The 23,443-nt window shown below is 43.0% G+C and overlaps 1 protein-coding gene across 1 annotated transcript; it reads right to left on the bottom strand.

The window, feature by feature from the left end:
• Positions 1 to 1,368: 1,368 nt before the first annotated feature.
• On the bottom strand, positions 1,369 to 22,399 carry BFSP2 (beaded filament structural protein 2). The gene is made up of 7 exons (XM_066571821.1): positions 21,944 to 22,399; positions 14,568 to 14,650; positions 12,570 to 12,726; positions 8,859 to 9,020; positions 3,677 to 3,808; positions 2,357 to 2,577; positions 1,369 to 1,572 (listed from the first exon to the last, which is right to left on the bottom strand). Exons 1-7 carry the CDS (start codon positions 22,397 to 22,399, stop codon positions 1,569 to 1,571), a joined length of 1,215 nt encoding a protein of 404 aa, XP_066427918.1. The 3' UTR covers positions 1,369 to 1,568.
• Positions 22,400 to 23,443: the final 1,044 nt, after the last annotated feature.

The following is a 23,443-nucleotide window of genomic DNA, read 5'->3' as shown; positions in this document are numbered from 1 at the left end:
GTTGTTGGGTAATCTTTTAATCCAGTAATTTTTTATCAAAATCTTGCAGGTGGTGTATGCCAGATGGACTTTTTGCAGAGATTAAATGAAGGGTAATTTGTCAAGCAGCTGCATCAGGAAGGATTTTTCAAGTGTGGGGAAATGTACAGGGAAAGGCATGACAACATTTGTATCCCTATTCCTGTAATTCACTGGTGGATCACGTTTAGTGGATTTGGAGAGTATTTGACTTTATCAGTCATTAAAATCTAAGTAGCTTTCTTAGTTAATGTTTCAATTAAAAATCAAAATATCTAAAGTCTACCTCTAGTATGTCCTGTATGCCACTGTATTCTCTCATATATGCAATTTCTCAGTAGTCTTTGAGTCCATTTAATGAACTGTGTTGTCACCTGGTGTAAGTGTTGGTCTTGTGAAGTCCCAGTCCAACAAACACATGTATGGTTAACTTCATCGCTGTGCGGAAACATGTGAGGGAAAGCCAGTGATCTGCCTAAAATTTTGTATGATAGGAGCTAAGGTTCATTATGTTTCTCTGAAAATGCAAGCTCCATCTTGGCATTTTATGTGGCCATACTGCACATGCAATACAATGGGGTTGTCAATGTTTAAAGTATCAAAGAAAATCAAAAGTGAAAGATGGAGAAATCTTTTTTCTCATGATACCATCAAAATACAGGAAATGACCTAAGGTCAGGCATCAGGATGATCCTGTGTGAATTCCTGTTCAAAAGAAGTGTGGCCGACCTGCCTTGGAGGGATGTTGATTTTAAGAAAGAGCAACCATTTTAAGAAAGAGCAATATAAAAACAAATATAAAAATATATCTCAAAAAGTATCAAATTTTCACAAACTGATACCCTGGCTTGGAATTCCAGTATACAGTAAAAGGATGTAACCTGGATGCAGGCAGAACTGCTGTTGCTGTCCTGCACCTTCAGCTTTTCCAGAAGTTTAGTCTAGACTTAAAAATGTGTTTATAAGGTACTGTTTGGATGCTTAGATTAATGATTCTGCTGGTTTACATGTTGCAAAATTAATCATGTTGAGTTAACAGTGCACTTAAACTCCTTTGGCATTATTTGAATTAGATTTCACACTACTGAGCTGATGGTCTTGTGACACAACAGAACATTCATCATTTCCATGTGGGTGCTGTGTACACAGTGGAGGGGTAGCTCAGTCTTGATATATTTATATATATATATTGATATATTTATACTGTGAAAAGAAAGAGTTTACTTGGTGGGAAATGGAGAGCTGAAATTCTTAAGCCAATCCCCTCCAGCTATCATGAAAAATACTGGAAGGAAATAAAAAATCAAACAAAAGCCTGATATTCTTTATTTTTATTATAATTTTAACAACATGAGTAAATTGAAATCTGTAAGCAAAGCAATTACGTGAAGAGGGTCTAATAAAGTTGTTCAAGCTACAACCTACTTTGATTGTTGAATCAAACTGTATAAAGCAGGCTGCTTTGATGAGTTTTTAGCTTCCACGAACATAATTGGCAGTGACATCTTTTGCTTTAATGGCAATGGTCATCTGTGAGCTGGGAATCATAATCAGCTGAAAGTAAAAAAAAAAAAAAGATAAAAATTGGTCACTACTACAAACAGGAAAATTGTTGAACCAAGTCCTATCCTCAGTTCAGCTGGTGAAATCTCACCAGCTTCAGCAAGATTTGATTATTTTAAAATTCTCCCTGTCCTGAGTAGAAGACCAAGTCAAAATCTGTGGATCAGATTCTCAGAGGTTCCTGACTAAGGGTGGTTAAGGATCTTAGAAATGCCCAACCAAGCAACTCTACCCAATCACTGTAAAGGTGTTTACAGGTTATTCCCAGAGGAAAAAATCTTCAGAGTTGGGACTACATTTCTTCACAAAAGGTACAGTCAGTGGAAGTCCTTGGACTTCAGGACAAACTTACAAGCCTAGACAGGGAGTTTTCCCAGGATCACAGCTATAATATTTGGCCTGTATTGAGGGAGGAGGAAGGATGGCATAATGTATTCAAATCAGGAAACAACACCCCATCTGCTTTGCAGCCACTAATGTAGCCCCTGGTAGCAGCTTTTTAATGTCACATCTCAAACCTTCAGAGAAGTGAAACTCATGGCATGTTCCCAAACCATGTCCTTCTTTGGTAGTGCTGGAAACCACTCATCTCCAATACACTAGGAATCTCTGTTTGATGGGTTTTGGTGTGTTCTCCCCTTTGGCAGCTTCTCCAAACCTCACCATCTACCAGCCAGCCTTATGAAACATGAGAAGCACCCCAGTCCTCCTGCTTCCAGCAACCTCACAACCCCTTCCCAGGGAGCATGTTCTTCATTATTTTAAGGACAAGTACCTGCTTTGCTCTCCATCCAGGAGGCAGTGATATGCAGCAATGTCTTTCTCCAGCTGTTGTTTGCTAGTCAACAGATTTTCACGATCTCTCTGCTGCTGCTCAGTTTCTACTTTGATTTCTCCCATCTCTGCCTCCAGCTTGGAAATGACAGAGCCTAGGTTCTGCAGTTCGATGTCGTGCCAGTGCTTGGCATCATATAAAGAGTTCTCCAGACCCCTCTTCTGCAAGGGGAGGACAGCAGACAATGAATCAGTCAATTTCCATATGCTTCATAGTGATTTTTATTCAGATTTGGCCAATATCTCTATTAACTATATATATATTTTAAGAATTCCTTTCTTTAGCTACCTTGGTATTAGGTATTATCATTACAAAAGTTGAATATCTGCACTTTTACAAGGTGCAGATATTCCTGACATTGTCCAGTACTACACTACTAAGCAATCTTGGTGAGATTGAGTATGAATACACTGAAGATGGAAATTTGGAGCCTGGTTGTCAAATGTGGTACACTTAGAGCACCATTTCAATCAAGAGGAGCCCAGAAATGTCTGGCATCTCTGGAAAGAGTATTTGATGTGTCAGAAGCCAGGACATTCCTCTGGCTGCCCTGGAGGACTCGAGACCCTGGCAGGGGGCTCAGAGACCCTGGCACGGAGTCAAAGACATCTGTGCCTTTGATTTTAACCCATGGAAACAATTACCAACTTGTGTGAAGAGTTACAGGCTACAAGGGTTTGAATTGAATGATAGTGAATTTATCACAGGGTGAAAATGTACAATTTTGAGGCTTTTAGAATGGGGGTTCAAGGGTCAAGACGGAGGAATCTGGCCATGTCCTGTCTTTCTCCTTCTTCTTGTCCTCCATCTTCTGCTGCAATGATGGCACTTTTGGATTGGTTTAGAGTAGAGACAAACTGCCTAACATAGGTGATGGGTATTGGAAAATTATTGTAAATATAAAATACACGTAGTTTTTAGTATAAAAAGATAACACCGCCCTGAGGGCAGTCAGTGTGCCTCAACCCAACCTGCTGGACAGAACTCCGCAGGTCGGAAAAAAAATGTTTCATATAAAAGAAAATAAACAATCTTGAAAACCAGAGCCAAGGAATCCCAACTTCTTCTTCAAGAGTGGGGCTGGGAAAAAAGACTTTTTAGTACCTCAGGAGCCATTCTAACAACTCAATACCCGAGACTGGTGGAAAATGGGATTCATTCTCAACTCTGCATCCCAAGCCAGGAATGCAGGAATGTTCCCCTCAGAGGCTGCGTTGAGTTCGCAGAGAATACACCCACTGAAAACCCAGAATTCCTTACCAAGGTTCTCAAAGATTCAGTTTCTGCTTGCAAGCTCTGTATTTTGCAGGCAGTTTCGTGGAACTCGGTTCTGAGGCCCTCCACCAGCTCTTCCTCCTGGGTCCGCACGGCAGCCGCCGTCTCAGCCTGTTGCTGGTGAAAGAAGGCGACTGTCATCACAACCTACACAAGTTATGGTTTAGCTTCCTTGCAGACCAAACTGACAGTAATATTTTCACAGTTTGTGTCAATCCTGACTCTAAGTTTGATTCCTGTGCATTAAATCCCTCAGTTGAATAATTCTGGATACTTCTTAGTGTCAAAATTATCATATTTTCTAGGCATTTACTGTAAAACGGCTTATGCATACAAGCATATTTATGTTATCCGTGTCAACAACAGCTGTTCAGAATTCATACTTGTATGTTTAAAATTATCTCTAAAGAGAAAACATGGCTGTAAGTGTTCATTTTATAGCCATACTATAATATTTCTTGAAAAGTTGTGTGTCTTCAGAACTACTCACACCTTAATTTTGCACATAAGATTCTATGAGTCAGACAGCAAGTCATATCACAGGGGTCAAAAAAAAATTCCTGTTAATTAAGTCCTAAGTTAATTATGCTATTTCCTGCTCTTATGGCTTGAGGGGTTTTATATGTGCTCAGTTCAGGTTCTTTGAAACTAGGTGAAGGAAAAAGTACCTTAGTAAAAATAGAATATCTGTATCTTTTAATAAGGGCTGAGATCTAGGTTTTTTAGCCTGGAGCTCTGGGCTCTCTAGAAAATGGTGTTCTTCAGTCAAAGCCTACATTTCTTTTAGTTAATGCTAAAATTAAACTATGCAAAATACTTCCATCCTACTCTGAAACTTCATCTTGACTCTGCTCTGGTTTTCTTTTATTTTAAAAATAAGATTGAATTTTAAAAAATCTAGGACCATGCACCAAAAATAGGGATTATTTTGAATTACCATGTGAAGCCCACACCTTGCACATTGTGAATGAAATAGCTTCAGTGGGAAAAGGTCATTTAAATGCCAGTTAAGTCTCAAACATAAATTTAGATTTAAGAACCTATGTTGCAGAGGGCTGAATTTCAATCCAAGCACCAAACCTGTCCTTTCCAGCAAAATGTACAGATCCTGTGTTTTCTGGAAATGCTTTTTTGGGGCTTGTGCATACCAGGGACATAATTCTACCTGACTATTCCTGGTGAACCACTGATCAAGGACCTCTTCAGTAAATTGTGTCTCCTAAATTGTGTTGAGAGAGTAGTCTGCACCTTCTTGGGGTACGAGGACTGCAAATACCTCTTTTAGAGAGATACACAGGGAAGGGAACGTGCCTTTGCATCTATATTTTTAGCCTACACCCATTAACTGAATCCTGGCTTTGACATTTACCCTGCTGGTGGCCCAAATGCTACCTGTAAATCCAGCTTGCCCTCACCACAAGTGGTGTTGAAACCCTTGCAGGAGCTCCCCTAAGCTGTGAACGTGACCACAGTTGTGTGAACAAGAGAACAGGCAGATGGAGTAGATGGAGGTGGCTGCATCAGGTCCTGAGCACTCAGGAAGACACAGCAAGTGAGCACACACCGAATGCACTCTGAAGCTTTTGGGACACACAAGGTTTCCCCACCCTCCTTACAGGATTACCAGCCCCAAGTGTCCATGTGCTGCTGGGCATGACACTTGGGCTCAGCTTTGGGGCTCCTGCTGTGGAGAAGTGCAGAAGTAGTCTGTGTGTCCTCTTCACTAGGCAATTCATGCTTTCTGGGGACTTTTCCTCTTCCTGAGATGCTCTATAAGGGAAAGGCTATACATGTGGTGACCACAAACAACTGGACTAATGGAGGAGAGGATGAAATCATATTCCTAACTCTTTATCATGTTGGTGCTTGAGTTTCCTAGGAATCTGTGGATTTCAAGCGTTTGTACAGTGCCGAGCCAAGCATTGTGCATGAGTGCAGGATCCCTCGTTAGTCTGTTTTTCATGGACTCCAGATAATGAAAGAATGGTTAGGAATAGAACACCAACACCCAGAGTTGACCAGCGTGGTATCTAAAGAAAGAAAGTTACTTTGAAAAGCTCTTGAGAGTTCTGGGAAAGTTTTAGCAAAGTAGTAAAAAAGGGAGAAACAACCGGCATAATTCACAAGATTTTTCAGAACATTTTATGAAGACAAGAGAGAAAGCTGTGTATTTGTGTGCTCAGGGCAGAACATTTCCATGGATCAACAGCTGTTCAAGAGACAGAACATGAAGAGGAAAATGAAGGTCTAGTTCCATTAAGACAGAAGCTTAACAGCTTGATGCCTCAAGGTCTAGTGCGTTGGGAATAAAGCATGAATTAGAAGGATTTATGGATGACAGAAAACTATACAGATTAGCAATAAGCAGAGGTGGATGTTTGGAACCAAACTACATGAATGAACAGCACATCAGTAAGTAAAGTATCTTTCCAGGGAAAAATATTAAATACCATGCATGTCTTGCAAGGGTTTGAATCACTTGTGTCAACTCGGGGAAGGATTTTGACCACTACAGACAAAAAAGTGCACAGTTGAAACCAATGGACTTGAGTTTTGGGGTTACTCATCTAAAAAAGGCTAATGTTAAACCCCATTAGGTATGAATTTAAATTGGTGTGTTTTGATGCCCAAATATCCTTAAAAAATCAAGCCACACAAATCTAGTCAAAAGACAAAGCAAATGAGGCAAGGTAATTAGTCAGAAAAAACAAAAATACTGAAGTACTGCCTTCATGTCTAAGTCAGTGCTAGGACATAATTTAAAACAACTTGGTCTGAGCTGGTCACAGGTACATCAGAGGTGTAGTAGTAGTAGGTGCAGAAAAAGGAAATTAAAATATTAGGGGCCAAGGAAAACCTCACAGAGAGACACTGAAAAAATGGTAATGAAGACCCAAGGAGTGCAGAGAACTGCTCTCCCTCCTGTGATGTCACAAAAGAGCAAGAGCAAGTTTTTCACTGTGTGGATTACCAAATTATACATCTCAACAACAAAAGATGATTTAAAACCACAAGCTTAGTTGGTAAAAGATAAACTCTTGTCACCTGTGTCCATAGTAGTAATCTGAATTGATCTGTGTCTGTAGGAGATAAGGGACACAAAACTGGATCATCTGGATTACATTTGTGCAAAAAAAGCCCCTGGAATATCTTACCAGAACCTGTGCAGAACCAGAACTGATCACTCCAGAAATCTGTGATATTCTGTTTCTTTGTTCCATTAAAAACCCAAACCAAAACAGGAACAACTGAAACTGGTAAGAGCTTAGGCTCAGATGGCTGAGTAGGGGTGGGTTGGGTATCAAAGACATGATAGAGCAGTGTACTAGAAGCTGTCAATTTTCTCACCAAATGATATCTCTGAGCAGCTAAAAGACCAGATATTGAAGGTATGAAAGAAATAGGAAGAAGAAGTTGTAAGGTTTTTTTTTTGCACAGGAGGACAAGGAGGAGGAAGAAGCAGGACAGGCAAGTGGGAGCACTGAAGAATTTGGTGCCATCAGAGTGATGCTCATTTTGCAGAAACCTGGCAGTGGGTCAGGAACAGATTTTTCTGGGGAACGCTCAGGAGGCACTGAGGATGCCCTGGCTTTTCAGGGCTGCATGTGCTTTGTATGGAGGCACTCTCCAGGCTCGTGCAGTTTGTTACTGTGTCACTCACTTCCTTTGGACTGTGTGAGCTGAAAATCAGGCCCCACAGACTAACTTTATGAAAGCTTTGCTTAATAAGTCTGGCATTCTCACAAACTTGATGGGACCTCTGGGATAAACCCTTCTGCTTGGCTTCTTGTATGTTTCCTAGCAATTTTGTCACAGGATTTTTCTTCTTTATTTTGAAAATTAACTCAGAACTTGCACATGTGGTTGGTTTTGTTTTTTCTCACTGTTTGCCTTCAATACCCCCTACACTTCTCATGGCAGCTCTTTACCTTGGAACAGGGGGGATATGTTTATATGGTTTTGCTAAGTATTTCAACAGCACTGCTGCAGTTATGATTTCACAGAATTACAGAATATGCTGAGTTGGAAGGAACCCACAAGGATCATCGAGTCCAACTCCTGGCTCTACACAGGATCATCCCCAAGAATCACACCATGTGCTCGAGAGCATTGTCCAAACACTTATTGAGCTCTGTCAGGTTGGTGCTGTGACCACTTCCCTGGGGAGCCTGTTCCAGTGCCCAAACACCCTCTGGGTGAAGAACCTTTTTCTAACATCCAATCTAAACCTCTCCTGACACAACTTCAGGCCGTTCCCTCGGGCCCTGTCACTGATCAACAGAGAGATCAGTGCCTGCCCCTCCTTTTCCCCTCACGAGGAAGTTGCAGGCTGCAATGAGGTCTCCCCTCAGTCTCCTCCTCTCCAGACTGAACAAACCAAGTGACCTCAGCCACTCCTCACCAGGGTTCCCCTCAAGGCTCTTCACCATCTTTGTTGCTCTCCTGATTTACTTTGTCATGCTCTGTTGTAAGAGCCAGCTCGGAACGAGATGGATTCTAACACACAGGATCATCCACTGAACTTAATGCTTCAGCTGTGCAAAAATACTTACTTTGGGAAATGAGAGATCCTTCATGACAGAGAAAAAGCTGTATTAAAAGGCTGAGTCTGTCTCAGACTCAGCCTCAGGAGAGGAGAACCCCTATTTAAAGGGAATGGCTATTATCATCACTTTTAATTTCTAAGTTAATATCTAGTTTTCCCTCTGCTGCCAGAGGGAAAAAATATCAGGGAGAGAACAAGGAGTCTGTAGTGTAGAGGGCAATGTGTTTTGCCCTTCTTATTTATAGACCCCTGTAAATTATTAAGTGGAGGAACAGCCCTAGTAAGAAAGGTAATAACAGTGACTTATCCTATACAGAAGGTATCAACTGATTAAGTTTGTTTTCCTTAGCCAACATTTCAGAGCCCTTGAAAGGTTCCCACAGATACCTGTGATATGAGCAGGGCCATTTCCACCAGTGCTTAATTCTGTGCATCTCAAGAAGGCCTTTATAAGTGCATTCTCCTTTGGACTCGGACCAAAATACTTTGAATTTTTAACATCTTTTGTGTTTCAAAAAAACCCCAAAAAGCACCCAACCCTCAAAGATATTGCAGAATATTAGAGAGGTTTTGTGTTTGCTTGATATCCTGTGATGTTGGAGTGGGTTACAGAGTGCTGACCTTGGTACGGAGCAGAGCTCCTGTCTCAGCACGATTCTTTTCAATGTCTCTCTCCCAGTGGATTCTGATTTTTTCCAGAATGTCATCCAGGCCACTTCCCAGGGGAACATCAAGTTCTTCCAGCTGAGATCCAGCAAGCTGCTTGTATAATACCTTCACATCCTTGAACAAAAATAACAAACATAAAGAAAGTGAACTGGACAATTGAATGGTATCTTCAGAGAAGCTCAAGGAAGAGCTCATTTGGTGCCACAGAGACAGTAATTAAATTTGGCCCCAAAAGCTCTCTCTACATTAATGATTTAGTGCACTGAAGGGTTTCTTTTTCAGATGTGGATTTGCCTTGCTTCTGCATGGGGTCTTTTCCTGCAGATCTAGGGTACTGGAATAGTTTTCCCCTTGGTGGAAAGAGACTGAAGCCCTGCACCAAGGCAGTGCCTGGAGCAGCCTCTCAACAGTGGCAAGTTTCTCCAGCAGCCAGTGCTTGACGTGCATGCTGCGCAGCTGGGACCCGAAATCACTACAAACATTGCCAGTAAAGGTGCAGTGTGGACTTTGGGCCAAGGAACTAACAGCTTACAGGATATCAGAAACTCCTCCCTTGCTGCTGCACCATGCAGGAGCACAAGCCTTCCAGCATCTACTGGGAGATACAAGATGTGCAAAGCAGCAGGAGCTCTACAGCCTCACAGTTTGTGTGAGACAAGTGTGTGTTTTATGCATGTGCATGTTAGATGAAGAGGATTCTCCTCTGTGGCAGCATTCTGTTCCTTCTTTAAATTTAAGTGCTCCAAAATAGTGTAAGCAGTAGAGAATTAGCTGGTTTAGAATTGCACACTTAAAGGTAGCACATCAGTTGTACATTGTGTTCAGGAATGCAAGAATTAATGAGATTTTCACATGTATCTTAACTGTCTGGCACTGCAATCCTTTTATATCAGCCTGTTTATCTGTGTTATTGGCACAAAAAAAAAAAAAAAGGAAGTGTAAAAGCATCTGGGAATTGTATTTGTAAGCAATGGCCCCTGACAGTGACAATACTGGAAAAAATGGATGGGAATTATGTGAATTATGAACCTGCAAGAATGTAAACCTCAAAATGTGCCCACTCCAAGTTCACAAAACCTTCACAAGGACTTGGCATGGATTTGCTAGTGGGAGCACCAGTGGAAAGAAAGGTTTGAATTACTTCAGGAAACTCCTTGGGACTTTGTTTTGCCAGAGCTCAGCAATAGCTGCTTCTAGCCTTTATTCTGTGACTTCTCTTAAGCAGCTTCCCCTGGTCCTGCTGCCATGGGAAAACCAGGCATTCTGCAAATGCTCAGGTGCTCCCAAAAGGTAAAGAAAAAAGCATCTTTCCACTCTGCAAGGGCTCCTTGTTGGCTACATGAGGATCAAGATGGATCAAGGTGGTGTTCTCATTATGCCATAGCTACAGAGAACAGCATCAGGACCAGCTTTTCTGGTTTCACAACAGTCATTGCATTACTTGGAGGTTTAAAGAGGATCTCGTTTATTTGTACCATTTTTCTCTTTACCCTCTTATCTAAAACAACTTCAATTTTCTCCTGCCATGCACTGGTGATGAAGCCACTGGTTATTTTCTGCAAAATGCCAGCCTTGGAATTAGACTGATGCAAGTAGGGAGCTGATGATGCAACCTCATCTTGGCAAGCCAGTGTTGCTGAAATCTTGTGGTTGGAGGAACAACTGGTAGGAAATGTGAGGTGGGATTGTACCTTGTTTTCATGAGCCATCACAATTCAAGCTCTACCTTACTTTTGAGGCACCAGCACAGCTGGTTGTTCTCCCTTATGAGGGATTAGTAACAGCTCCATATTCAAGTCCCCATGAATAAAGATGCTGATTTGTGTTCAATCCTGAAATCCTTGCCGAAGGAAGTAAACCACCTTCATGCAAATAGTGTTCGTGAATGCAGTGAGTAAGTGGAAAGTATTGCAAAATTGGGTAGTATGGGCTTCTCTTCTGGCTGCCTGTCTGTGGTGGTGCATCCTCCCCACCCACTGGGGCCTCTCTGTGGGTTCAGGAATTCTTTACAGACCTCACCCTGAATCAATCAACAGCTCCTGGGCAATTAAGTTTCCCTTGTGTTTATCAGAAACACTGTCTGTTCCTAGGAGCTTCTGGTTCCTAATAAAGGAAGCAGAAGAGATAGTCATCTATCCTAGAATAAACTTGGAATATTAGTTGCCCGAATCATAGCTCAAATGGAACAATATTTTTGTTACCAGACTTCTGAGGAAAACTCCGGTAATTACCATCTTGGATTACAGCCAGGATGGAGATTGACAGGTGACTGAAGCCAATCATCTTGGCACTCTGTAAGCAGCAGTCCTGAGTGGGGCCCTTTGAGATCTCCTGGACTTCAGTGGGCTGTGAGCAGGAATCTCCCTCTGACTGGGGCACCTCTCAGAGCTAACAAGCTCTCAAGTTTGCAATACTCAATACTTGTTGCCAAATGCTCGTTGATGGTAGGGCCTGGGATATCCTGACTACTCCTCAAGGCTCAGCCCTCACCTATTGAGGTGCAGAAGCATCTGACTTGATGCTTCTGAGATGCAGAAGCATCTGACTTGAGTATTGTACTGAACTTGAGGGAAATTTTTAACAGGCACCTTTGTACAAACTTCTTCATGTCTGTTTGTGTGAGTGTGTGAATTGGTTTAAATACTCTATAGCAAGTATAGTATGAATACTGCCATCCCAGATCTACAGTTAAGTTAGTGCTGTGCTTACAGGTAACCCTATTGGATCATTTTGTAAATGTTAAATTAGTCAGTGGTCAGGTGCTGACAAATCCTATAGCTATAAACCATTGACCAAGTCTGAGGTCAAGTTTGGACTCAGCTGCACCTAATCTCCATTAGGACTTCAGAAAGCAAGGGGGTCTGCTCTGAACCTCATGACTCAATGGGAAGGCCTCTCCTAACCCTTTTGAACATTTATCCTTTAGCACCTTTACCCTCTGCATCCCCAATTTCCATATAAACTATTCTAGATTGATTCTATTCAAATTTTCCTTTGTGAGCTTCATTATATAGTAAGTAATAAAATGAACCTTGCCATCAAAGTTAAATTGCACTTTCACATCTCATATAAACCTGCTTTTGCCAGCACCTTTGATGATGATTCTTTAGAGGCACTCCTTCCTGCCACTGTCCCTGTGACTTGCTTCAGTGTAGGGCTTCTCAAGAGAGACTCAGTTTTGGGAACTGAGTGTCTTGCTAAGTCAAGCAAGGTATTTTCATAACAACCTGGTTAATGCTCAACATCAGTGCAGCAGGACCAGAGCTGGTGCCCTGCACATGCACTTTCTCCTTCCATCAGATCTCACTGCTGAGATGTCCACATGCACGACTGTGCAGCCCCTTGACCATCATGGGGTGACTGACAAGGAAATGAAGGGACTCTTCCATGTCACATTTATCAAAAGAGAAAGGGTTAACACCTACATGTAAGTCATTTGATAATGCCTCAGGGGTTAGTCCTCTGAGTTAAAAGAGAAGGAATAAATAGGAGTAGGTTCCAGGAAAATCCCCCAACCCCCCTGCCCAGACACAGCAGGTGGAGTTTTTAATGTTTGCTTTCCACATGTATAATGTATGTATGATACCATGTATGTATATGTATGATACCAACCAGATGAAACAGGCACACATTGTCTTTGCAGTATCCCGAGTCTGCACTTACTTCTTCATGATTCTTTGACAGCATAGCTAGTTCTTCCTTCATGCTTTCTATCTGACTCTCCAGATCCATTTTAGTTAAATTAGCATCATCAATCACTTTATATAGGGAATTAATTTCATCTTCCACTGCCTTTCTGAATGGCTGCTCATTTTCATACCTGCAGAGAAAAAAAAAAAAAACCAACCCAAACTTCAACACAGCTCAACTGAGCAAGTAAAACAATTAGCAAATATGTCCCAGACAGAGGCACAGAAACAAAGACAGTATACTTTGCTCTCACCTTATCTCTTTCTGCTTGAAGTTAACTGCCTGAAGTGCCCTGCCATTAATTCAGAGTGTAAGAAAACAGGTCAAGTTAGCAGTATGTGCTATGGTGGTTATCAACCTGATAGGATTCCAGAAAAAGCATGGAGAGAGTCATGGTTTCTTGCTAGATCTGATATTTATCTACAGTATCACCATGGGTGGCTTTTTCTCAGTTGTCTTGGCTGTAAAATGAGAACAACAACTCACTTGTCTACATAAAAACCTTTTAGAGCAATGGTTAAAGAAAAAACATCAAGCATTACTTTTACTGACAGACGCTGATGGAAGTCTGGCCTATGTTCCAGGGTCCTGGCCCATCCCTAAGACCAAATCCCAGTAGTATCAAAATAAAGAGGAAATTTCTGTGGTTGGTTTGTCAGCTAGAATTGCTGTTGGAACAAACAGCTCATTTCCAAACCATGTCTGTAATGGTAGAGAAGTTTTGGCAAGCACTTTCCATTCCAGAGCACTGCTTGCTGCATTGCTCCTGTTTGTAACTTTTTGGTTTAGGCTTTTTATTGAAAATGTGGATTGCATTGTAAATCTCCTTGGGTGGGAGACATTTGTGCCAAACCTGTCCAACCTGGGGACCTGGAGGAGCTGGCAGGTTAGCTGGGAACCTGCTTCATAAACAGTTTGCTCCTTGATGATCCCCTTCATTGCTGGGAGTTTAAAGCCTGGGAGAGTGGCAGTTGATCTCAGGAGGTTTCACTATGCAGTAGATTGATTCAACATTGTTTTTGTTATGCAGACTGCTTGTCCAAGTCAGTTGACACTTCTAAAAAGTATTTTTTTAAAACTACACAAAATATTAATGTAAGTTGCTGGATGTAAAGCCAAATGAGTATCTCAGAATTGTACTTTTCTGAAATAAAAGGCAAATTAAAAATGATTAAAACATTCTGGTTTTATGATTAAATAAAATAATGCCAGAGAGAGAGAAAAAGAAGTTTAAGGGATGATAAAAACTGTAGAAGATAAAATCAATTAGTTTGAAGTATGGTTTTTTGTGTAAGAGCTTGCAAAAAGCTATTTGTAAATGAATGAGACCATTATGAGTAAAAAAAGCTGGAAGGATCACATCTCCTGAGTAAAATCTAAAGAGGTTCATGCACTCATACACATGACTATCAGGCTTTTCCAAATGAAAGACAATAAAAAGTAGTTTGCCAGTGTTTAAAATCTTCTTTTATTTCTTATTTTTCTCAGTAAAGTGAAATCAGCACAGGCCATTTCTGTTTTCTTGTCTAACATTTCCACCCATGTGTGTGGTAGTGCAGTTTTCACTTTGTGGCTGTAGCAGAATGATTGTTACTCCCAAAACCACTTGGTTTTGGCACTGAAGTACTGAAAATTACAACTAAAAAGCACATGGAATTTCATCTTTATAAAATGCCAACCCAATTTTGACTGAATACTGGTTCTCTCAGCGAGAGACCAATGTCTGTGTTAAGACTAGCTTAGGACATTTTGCTTGTGGTTGTGCACATTTTTGTTACTATGAATCTTCAAAATCTTCCAAAATAATGTTAGCACCATCCTTATTTTTCTCCCAAATCAGGGTGTTGAATATAAATGTGCAACTTAAAAAACAAGCCCATTCTACTCACTATCATTACACCCTTACAAATTAAGCGTTCACAAGGGCAAAGTTTAAAGAAAGTGGCCATCTGGGTGCCACCACAGGACTACCTGTCTTTAAAATCTTCAGCACAGGCTTGAATATTCTCGGTGTGCAGCATAAGACGAGCATTTTCAAGGACTGCTTCACCCACCTAGAAGAAAGATACAACAGAGCTCAAGCAGTGAACAGTTTCAGCACATGTATCTTAAGCAGATGTACAGCTTTGATTCTGAAAATAATCCTTCATCCTGGGACTGTTCAAGTGACTCATTCCAGATAACTTAAACAATTATTTTTGTACATATAAGTTCACAAATTCTTGGCAAATAGGCTCTAATTTGTCATCAAACTGCTCATTCCTCCTAAGCCCTCATCTTCTTGTAGCAACACATTTATTCTGATCGCCAGCTCTTTGCAAGGGGCAAAACTCATTGCTGTGCTCAAGGTACTTTCATCATTTAAGTCCCACTTATACTTTCTAGGTACAATTTAAGCAGCACTTATGCAGTTCCTATTCTACTTCCCATATTAGCAGTCCTCTTCAGGGTCGTCCTCCTCAGGGAGCCACGGAATACTTGCTGCTCATGCCGCCTGCGAGCCCTCCTCAGCTCCCAGAGCGTCGTTTTCCTTCTCCTAGGGGATCCTCTAGGCTCTTGCGATAGATATGAGACCTGAGAAGCCTTCAAAGATTATTACACTGATTGGAAAGATCGTGCAAAGCAGACTGTGGCATCATTGCTATGGCTCTGGGGTGTATCTCTAAACGTCCAAGAGGTACTTGAGGGGTAAGTAAACCTGAAAGGCTTGTGACTTAGCAGCTTGTAGTGATTCAGGAAGGTTATATAAAATGATACAAAGGAAAAAAAAGACCACTGCCTGCCCTGGAGTCACACGTGCACTGAGCTATGACCATGCAGAATTCAGTACCAGGCTTAGAGTGATCACCTCTGCAAGTGTTTGAGAGCTCCAGTCACCCCATGATCCATGCTGTCACTCTGGAAAAGCTGAACTGAACATTTCTTTGGTCTTTCTCGGGAGACACCCATGAAGATTTGCAGTTAAAATTAAATCATCTCATGAATAAGATCAGATTTTTAAGCTGGTCAGGAGAGTTCTTCAAGCAGAAAAATCTTTCCTTAGATAATTAAGTCTGTAACTAAGATTGCAAATCACCCAAAGCATCCTGCTCCTCCAAGGTGAAACACACCATGCATTGTGGAAACATAAAGGCTGCATCCAGACAAGTGGATCTCAAGTGGGATTGTTGCCCTATGTTCCCACCTGCCCTGAGGCTGCTCGGTGATAGGGTGCAGGTGGGCATGCAAGGCTGAAGCATTTCTAGGTGGTAATTAACCTTTACCTTCATGGAGAATGGCTTACTGCTCCAAATGTCTTACAAATGTTTGGACCAACAAATATGTAATACCTGAAAGCATCTGATAAGGAGAAATGTGGAGAAATAACCTGTTCTTCACTATCCCTTATGTCCGTAATGAATCAGGAAGTTAAAAGCACTCTACATCTTTTCAATCTGATGAGGAACAAGAGTTTAAAAAGTGGTTTTCTTCATTCTTCCCTACTGTTAGGAAAAAACAGGGAAGGTGGTTGGGGGCTGGAGATTGTTTCACACCATTGCATGGGAAACCTATTTTTCTTCAATAACTGTGGGATTTCTTGGCCTATTCCAAACAATATGATAGAGGGATAGGCCATCTCAGAGACATCCAGTTCTAACACATTTCATTTCATGAAAATAGCATCTGGACAGAGGACAGGCTCTGTAAATACTGCTGCTTGGGGGGGGTGGGGGGGAGGGAGGCAGGGGGAAGCCCCAGTTTGGGCATGGGAAATTGGGGAGTGCAGCAAAAGCACAGGACTTAGAGATGTCACGAAAGCCACAGGTGCAGGCAAAGAGATGGTCCCTCACCGTCACCGCACACCAGCCAGCAGCACACGAGTACAGAAGAATTCTGTGTGCTTGTTTGCACACAGAACTGGCTGCTCTTCATTGTTCAACCCCCTATTTCCTTCTCCCTGATCTTTTTGTAGCCCCACTTTACCAGCACTATCCTAACTCCCCAGACCCTGGATTCTCCATCTGTGGCATTTCAGAGCAGCTGAACAGAGCTGGGGCTTTGGGGACATGCTGCTCTTTTGTCCTCAGGTTCCCTTGCACCAGGACACCTGAGTTTCTCCCAAAGGATGGAAAATTGACATTTACTCAGCACAGAAGTAGAGGGACCTCTTTGACACAAGCTCTGAAATCTTAGTTCCCTCTGATTTGCATGAGCTGTGAAAGCCCTTTCCTAGGCTCCAGAAGAAATCTAAGTCTTCCATCAGGGGCTCTTTTGTATGATTTAATTCTCCTATTAATCAACAGTTGGATGCAAACACACAGCATTACTGAGACAGATTTGTAGCCACTTTGCTGACACGTATACTAAAACACATGATGCAGCAGTTTAGGAAACACCCTTCTTTGTGTCCATTGGGAATGAGAGGCCTTGCAATGCTGCAAGCACTTAGACATTGCCTCCTCTGCTTGTAAAGCAGAAGGCAGTGCTGTCCTGCCTCACAGAACTTCTGGGAGGCTTAAGTCACTGATGCACATTCAAAGAGCCAAAATGGGAAGAGTTAAAAAAATGCAAATATCATTACTAACAATAGCTCCTTTCAGTCACACATTGTCTTTCAACACTCAGTTCTGTGATACACATACACCTTTTGATCACGATTTTTTCCAGCTCTTGAATTAACAGTGAATATTCATGGTATTAAACATCTTAACTACAAAGCAGCAACAATTTTCTTTGATTTTATTGTGATTTTATGGACATGAAAATGCAATATTAACTTTTTGGAAGAAAAGTCGCATAAAAATCTGCATTGACATGCTGGCCCATTTCCTGGGTTAAAACTGGCATCAAGGATAAAGCAGCTGCTTCAAGGGAGTGGGCAGATGCCAGACTGAAGTCATACAGACCCAGGGAGAGTTTACTCCTTATCCCTGGTGACTAGCAGCTTCTGATTTTTAACAGAGATTTCGTCAAGTTTGGCATGGCAAGATTTACTATACCCTTCAAATTTTTAGCTGTGCTTTATCTGTAGCTTTGTATTCTTTTGCTGTTCTTACAAAAGTCTAAATCCTTTCTGACTGCTACTAAATTCATGGCCTCAGGTGTGGCCTGTGATAGTGAATCTCATGGTTTAATTATTCATGTAATGGAAACTTCTCTGGCTTTTAAGTTCACTTCAGTAAAGCAAACGCCTCCATGGGGAAAGATCGGAAGGTGTCGATCGAGTCTTTCCTTCCAAACACACAAGGAAATAGTTGAGACCATTGCCTCCAACGCATTTTAACTCACAACTAAAATCAGGCTAAAAGCCTGCAGCCCACTGCCAAGCAATAAACTCTAAATGTTCTTGTCACGCTTTCCATGTTGAACCCTTTCTCAGAGCCTGAAGGAGGAAACCTCAAAGGCAGCAAGGGCAGCATTTGTTACATGGCTTCAGGAAAGGTAATACCTGGAGAGAGGCTGAGATTGATGGCTGCTTTCCTGATTCCTGCTGCATCCAGGGAAATTCAACTTCGTGTATACATCAAATATTTTATAAGTACACAGGACTGCATCAAAGAATGCCTGGTTCTCAAAGCAGGAGATACCTCTTCAAGAAATGATCTGTAAAACTGTAATGTTGCCCAAGCACAAGGAGAAAACCTTACAGCCCCTCACAGCTGCCTGTGAAGGCAGCCCAAATTTATGCTGTTGGAGGTGGCTGAGAGAACACGATTAAAACTAATTCACTGCCATCCTCTATAGGGCAGTTGATCAAGCTTTGTGCCATTTTGTGGGACTTTGTTGTACCCTCAGATGAGTAGCAGAGTGCTATTTCATGCATTTACAGGCATTGATCACGCACTGTGTTGTGCCAGAGTGTGTCACAAGTAACACTCAGAGGCTCTTCTGACCCTGCAGCAAATAAATTAGTGGGTATGAGTCCAAATGTGGCAATTCCTCAGGCTGTTAGACCTGCATATTCTCCAGGCTTAATATTCACACTGACTAAATGCTGATAGAAAGGCCAAATGCAAATAAAAGTAACTCCACAGGAAAACTCTGGAGGTCTTTCAAATGCTCCCAACCACGCACGGGATGTCATGATCAGTCACAGCAGTGATAAATCTGGTCCAGGATGTTGATTCCTTCTTTTGCTTGTGTGTTTACTCCTGTGATCTGAACTGCACTATGTGTCATCTCATAGACAAAATAAATGTCTGTGTCTCCCATTCAGCTGTAATTGAGCGATCATGGAGGCTGAGCTACTCTCTTCTCTCTGTAAACTCACTCAGATTGTTTCAACCATCCACTTCTGCCAGGTGCTGCCCTGTTCCCTGGGAAGGAATTGCCATTGCAAACAGTCTCCTATTCTGCAGAAGAGACACATTTGATTAGAGATAGAATTTTGCACAAGAAGACCAGGATGAAGCCCAGAGAGGAAGAGTATGCACAGGGTAAAATTTATATTTCTGTCATGAAATTGTAATTCTGTCATATGAATTCCTCTTGGCAAGGATTTCTCATTTCCCTCTTTTCCTGCAAAAATCCTCTCTCTTTGTCCCAGTTAGTGTGTGTCCACCTGCTCTGCTAAAAGCCAGCTGCCCAGGTGGGTAATTAACCCTGTGAGCTGGATAGTGATTTTCCATCATTCAGCTCTCACCAGTGATTCCCTGCTGCAGCCATAGCTCTGACAATTGCCAGGAAACACGAGTGGTTTTTCCTGAGGGACCCTGTGCTCACACACACCCTCTGAGTCACTCGCTGACTCGTTTTTCCCTCAGCTCTGTGTTTGGGAGATGTGCTGGCACCAAGCTGCTTTTGCTGGCAATGCAGCTACGCGAAATCTGGGATGCTGGAGCACATCCCAGGAAGGGCAGGAGGGAAATGGGACTTCAGGTCTGCTGGGGTCTCTCCTGTGCCACTGTAGAGATGGGCCTGTCACATTTGTGATTTTGAGACCAGGAAAGTCCTTTGTGGCGGTGTCCGTGTCTTCTCATTCGCAGGGCAAGAGGAAAGGGCTGCTGCTTAGACCCCCTCCCAATCTTTGCTGTTTTTTGTTCAAAAACTGTCCCTATCATGAGTGCTTGGGCTAATCCAGGTGCTGCCTGAGTGGTTTTTTCCCCAAAACTTTCATAGCTGCTTTATGCAAATGGCACCAAGGAGTTTTATGGCTGCCAGGCATTTCTCCCCACTGAACCCATGGGCCTGGCTGGGAATGAGTGGTCAAATTTTACAAGAAGCTGAAAATGGGGTATGCCAATTTTAAAGAAATCAAGGTGGATGTGGACATCTGCAGAAAATCTGAATATATTTACAAAAATTACATTTAGGAATGTATCTGCCAGGTGTCCCTCATTTCTGCTACACCTTGCTCCTGAATGCCTTTTCCTTTTCTGTTTGGGATGTGTTGTGGCAGGAGGGTTCTGACTTGCTGTGCCTTCAGCTGTTTCTGCAGCAACTGATTTTGACATTATTTTAATAAATGTAGTGGTTTTGATGTTGATGCTGGCATAATTTTACCAATTAGCTCCAGGACGAATGAGCTAATTGGTGTTTGGGCTGGATAGGGTCCTACTTTCATTTTGGGTTTAATGCTTAAATAAAAAAAGCAAAGAAACCTATTAATCAGAATTGAACATAACAGCTTGGATCACATCCGTGAAAGACAAAACCCACTAAGTGATGCCTCTTTTATTGATTTAATTGAAGCAATTCAGAAGATTTTATGTGCTCTCTGATGTGTTTTGATAGTTAAATAGATACGGATGATGCTAATCTTTTTCTCTTCTATGATACTCACAAATGCTATTACTACATGGCTTTATTTTTCTGATTTTCATATAGGGAGAGCCTATATGATATACGATATACAATATTCAGGCTAGATTTCATTATGAGATGTTCTTATTCATTCATAAAAAAGAGGTAGAGGCAACGATGACTACAAAGGAAGGTTGAAAGGAAAGCAATTTGGATGAAAAATTATCACTTTTGCAGGTTCATCTGCACTGCAATGTTGGGGGTTATATAATGAAAAATCAAGCAGTCCTTCCTAAATGGTCCTTTCCTATGGTTTCACATTTTTGGGCTTAACCATAAATCCTGGTAGGATTTACAGGTGAAGTCTACAACTACGAAATGCGACACTAGTCTGGAGAACATGGGATGGTGGCTGCAAAGGATTAACTCCTTGTCCCTATCCAAGTCCCCATCTTCCCCAGTGAGATAATAGGTTCAAGGAGATGCCTTTTTGCACTCCAGATTCAGAGCACCCCTTTGCTTCAGCAGCTTCTCCCTTCAGGAAGCAATGATGTCATTTACTAATACTAAAAGGTAACAACTTTAAAAGCTGGTGCTTGACTGGGTGTTTCTGCTGACACGATCTTTGTTCAACAGCTTATGCCAATATTCAGGGTTCAAGCAACGTTTGCAGTGTTCTGGGAGAACACCTGCCCTAAAAATGCAAAATAAAACTGGCCAGCCCAAGTTAAAACACACAATTGTCCCAGGTGACCTAAAGTTGGCTTTCAGGCTTTCAGAAGACCCAGTGATGGCATTTTCTGTGCCTGCACAAGCGCTGCTGGGAAGAGGAGTGTGAGATGCCAGACTCCAGGTCTTTGGAATCCTATCTGCTCCCACTGTCTGGGAGCTGGGAAGCCAGGCTTGTGTGGTGCACCAAGACCTCAGCAGACAGAGCCCTGTGTCTGCTGCAAGCAGGACATCAGCCTGCAAGGCCTTACTGGCCAGCAAAAGGAACTCCTTCTTGTCCATGAGGTCAATACAGACACTATTTCACACCCCCACAATAAACATCTGTGCCGTATGGAGAAGGTGGGAGTAAGGGATGGTGGGGTGATGGCAAAGGAAAGGAAGGGAGTCACTCATTTGTAGCCATGTAATTATTATTTTTAAATAAATAGAGCTTTTGAAAATGTTATTAAGCCAACAAGGGAATAAAGTAAAAATCTGAATTGCTGATTAAAAAAAAACCAACCCCACAACGTGCTCATAATATAATGTTGAGGGATAACCGATAACCTAATTCAGTCCTAGCAGGTCTCTTTCAATAATTTTGATACTCAGTGTAATAACCACAGGCTTAAAATAAGGGGGAAACAAAAAGGAAAAAAAACCCACCCGTTCTAACCAGCCCAGACTTCGGCGCCTTGGGGTGCATTTCAATCGCTCCCATGCGCACGATGCCTGAGACAATTCTCCCGCTTAATAGGCATAATAATGCTAATTATCATGAAGATAGATTTTGAACCCTCTGTCTAGGGCTCCTCGCCCTGAAAGCAGAGGGCATTCACGAGCAGCCTGGCCCCCGGCCGCCCGGAGCAGCTCCCTCCCGCCCGGCCGGCTGCCGGCGGCGCTCCGGCGCTCACCTGGTGGTAAATCGCCTCCCAGTTCTCCCGCAGCGCTCCCCAGCTGCTCACGCTGGCCGCCTTCTTGTCCAGGTAGACTCTGATGTGCTCCTCCAGCTCCTGGTTGACCTGCTCGAGAGCTCGCACCTTCTCGATGTACTCCACCAAGCAGCCGTTCAGGCTTTCGTAGGAGAGACCCCTGCCCTTATCCAGCCCCGGGGCCAGGGGCACGGCGGCGGCGGAGCTGCGGAGACCCTGGAGGAAGACGCTGCTGATGCCCAGGGCTCTACGGGACACTCGGGTGCCCAGGCTGCTCACGCCGCCGGTGGGAACGGTGCCCACGTAGACGCCGGGGGGTCTCGACAGGCTCCCTCCGCCTCCGACGCTCACCCGGCGGCCGGGCGGCCCCGAGCTCTCGGCCGTGGAGGTGGAGGGCTGCTGCCCCAGGAAGGACGACCGGCGCCTCGGCAAGGGCATGTTGTCGCTCCAGCCTGCCGAGCACCGCCGCTCAGCCCGGCCGCCTGGCCCCGCACTGGCGGGAGGGATGTGCCGAGCCCAGCAGGTTGGGGCTCGCCTGGGATTTCGGCTTTGTGCGACGGCTTTCTGGAAGGGGGGCTTTGTGCCGCCTGGGAGCACCCGTCACATTGTCCGGGCGGCTGCTGGGTCAGCAATCCCATTTCAGGGGAAATCTCCCTGCTGCTGCTGCTGCAAATGTGGCAGATGAAAAGCACAATGGTGTTTACGGGCACAGCGGGACGGGGATTCAGTACAATGTACGTGTTAAAATACCAGCAGTGTTTTCTACGCTGACACCCGGATGATTTCCTACCCTTATAGCCACAGGTATCCAGTTATATACTACAAATGCATCTGCTTCTCACACCAGTGCTTGCTCCAGACATAATCTACAAGACATTTCCTAGCTTAGCAAAACCCAAATCTCCGTGGAGTCACCTGGGCCACAGCTGAGCAGAACCGAGCCAGCCTTTTGCCGCTGCAGAGTATTGAATGTTCCCTTGTGTCTGCTGCAGCTTCTGGGTTTCTCTGCAATTTGGCTTCACTACCCACCCAAGGCATATTGACACAATCCCAGCAGATTTTTTAGGGACAAGCACCCTCATGTCCATCCCTTCTCAGTCAGTTTAACTTCACATAATCAATTGTACTTTGCCTGCTCAGCAAAGGCCTGTTTCACTTCTTTGCCTCCGTAATGTGGTGACAAAGTGAGGTAACTGTGAATTAAAGGAAAAGGGCAAAACAATCCTAGAGACTTATTGCAGGGAAAAGGGGAGATTTCCCCTGCTCTTCTTTTTATGTCACTATTCTTTAGCTACTAGTGATCAGGTGGGTAGCTTATAGGTAATAATAAGAAATAAGTAGGATGTGTTCCTGGTACAGTGCAATCCTTCACAACACAATGTTAGGTCTGGCTTTTTCTACCTACACACAGGGAAACTTCACAGCCAGGATGCTGTTCCAGTGTAGGATCACTGTGTGCACATCTCTGTAGGCACGATTGTA

This window comes from Molothrus aeneus, chromosome 1 (genome assembly GCF_037042795.1).
Source record: "Molothrus aeneus isolate 106 chromosome 1, BPBGC_Maene_1.0, whole genome shotgun sequence".
NCBI classification, from domain to species: domain Eukaryota; kingdom Metazoa; phylum Chordata; class Aves; order Passeriformes; family Icteridae; genus Molothrus; species Molothrus aeneus.
The sequence above is the reverse complement of the archived record's forward strand: the minus strand, read 5'-3'. Positions and strand labels throughout refer to the sequence as shown.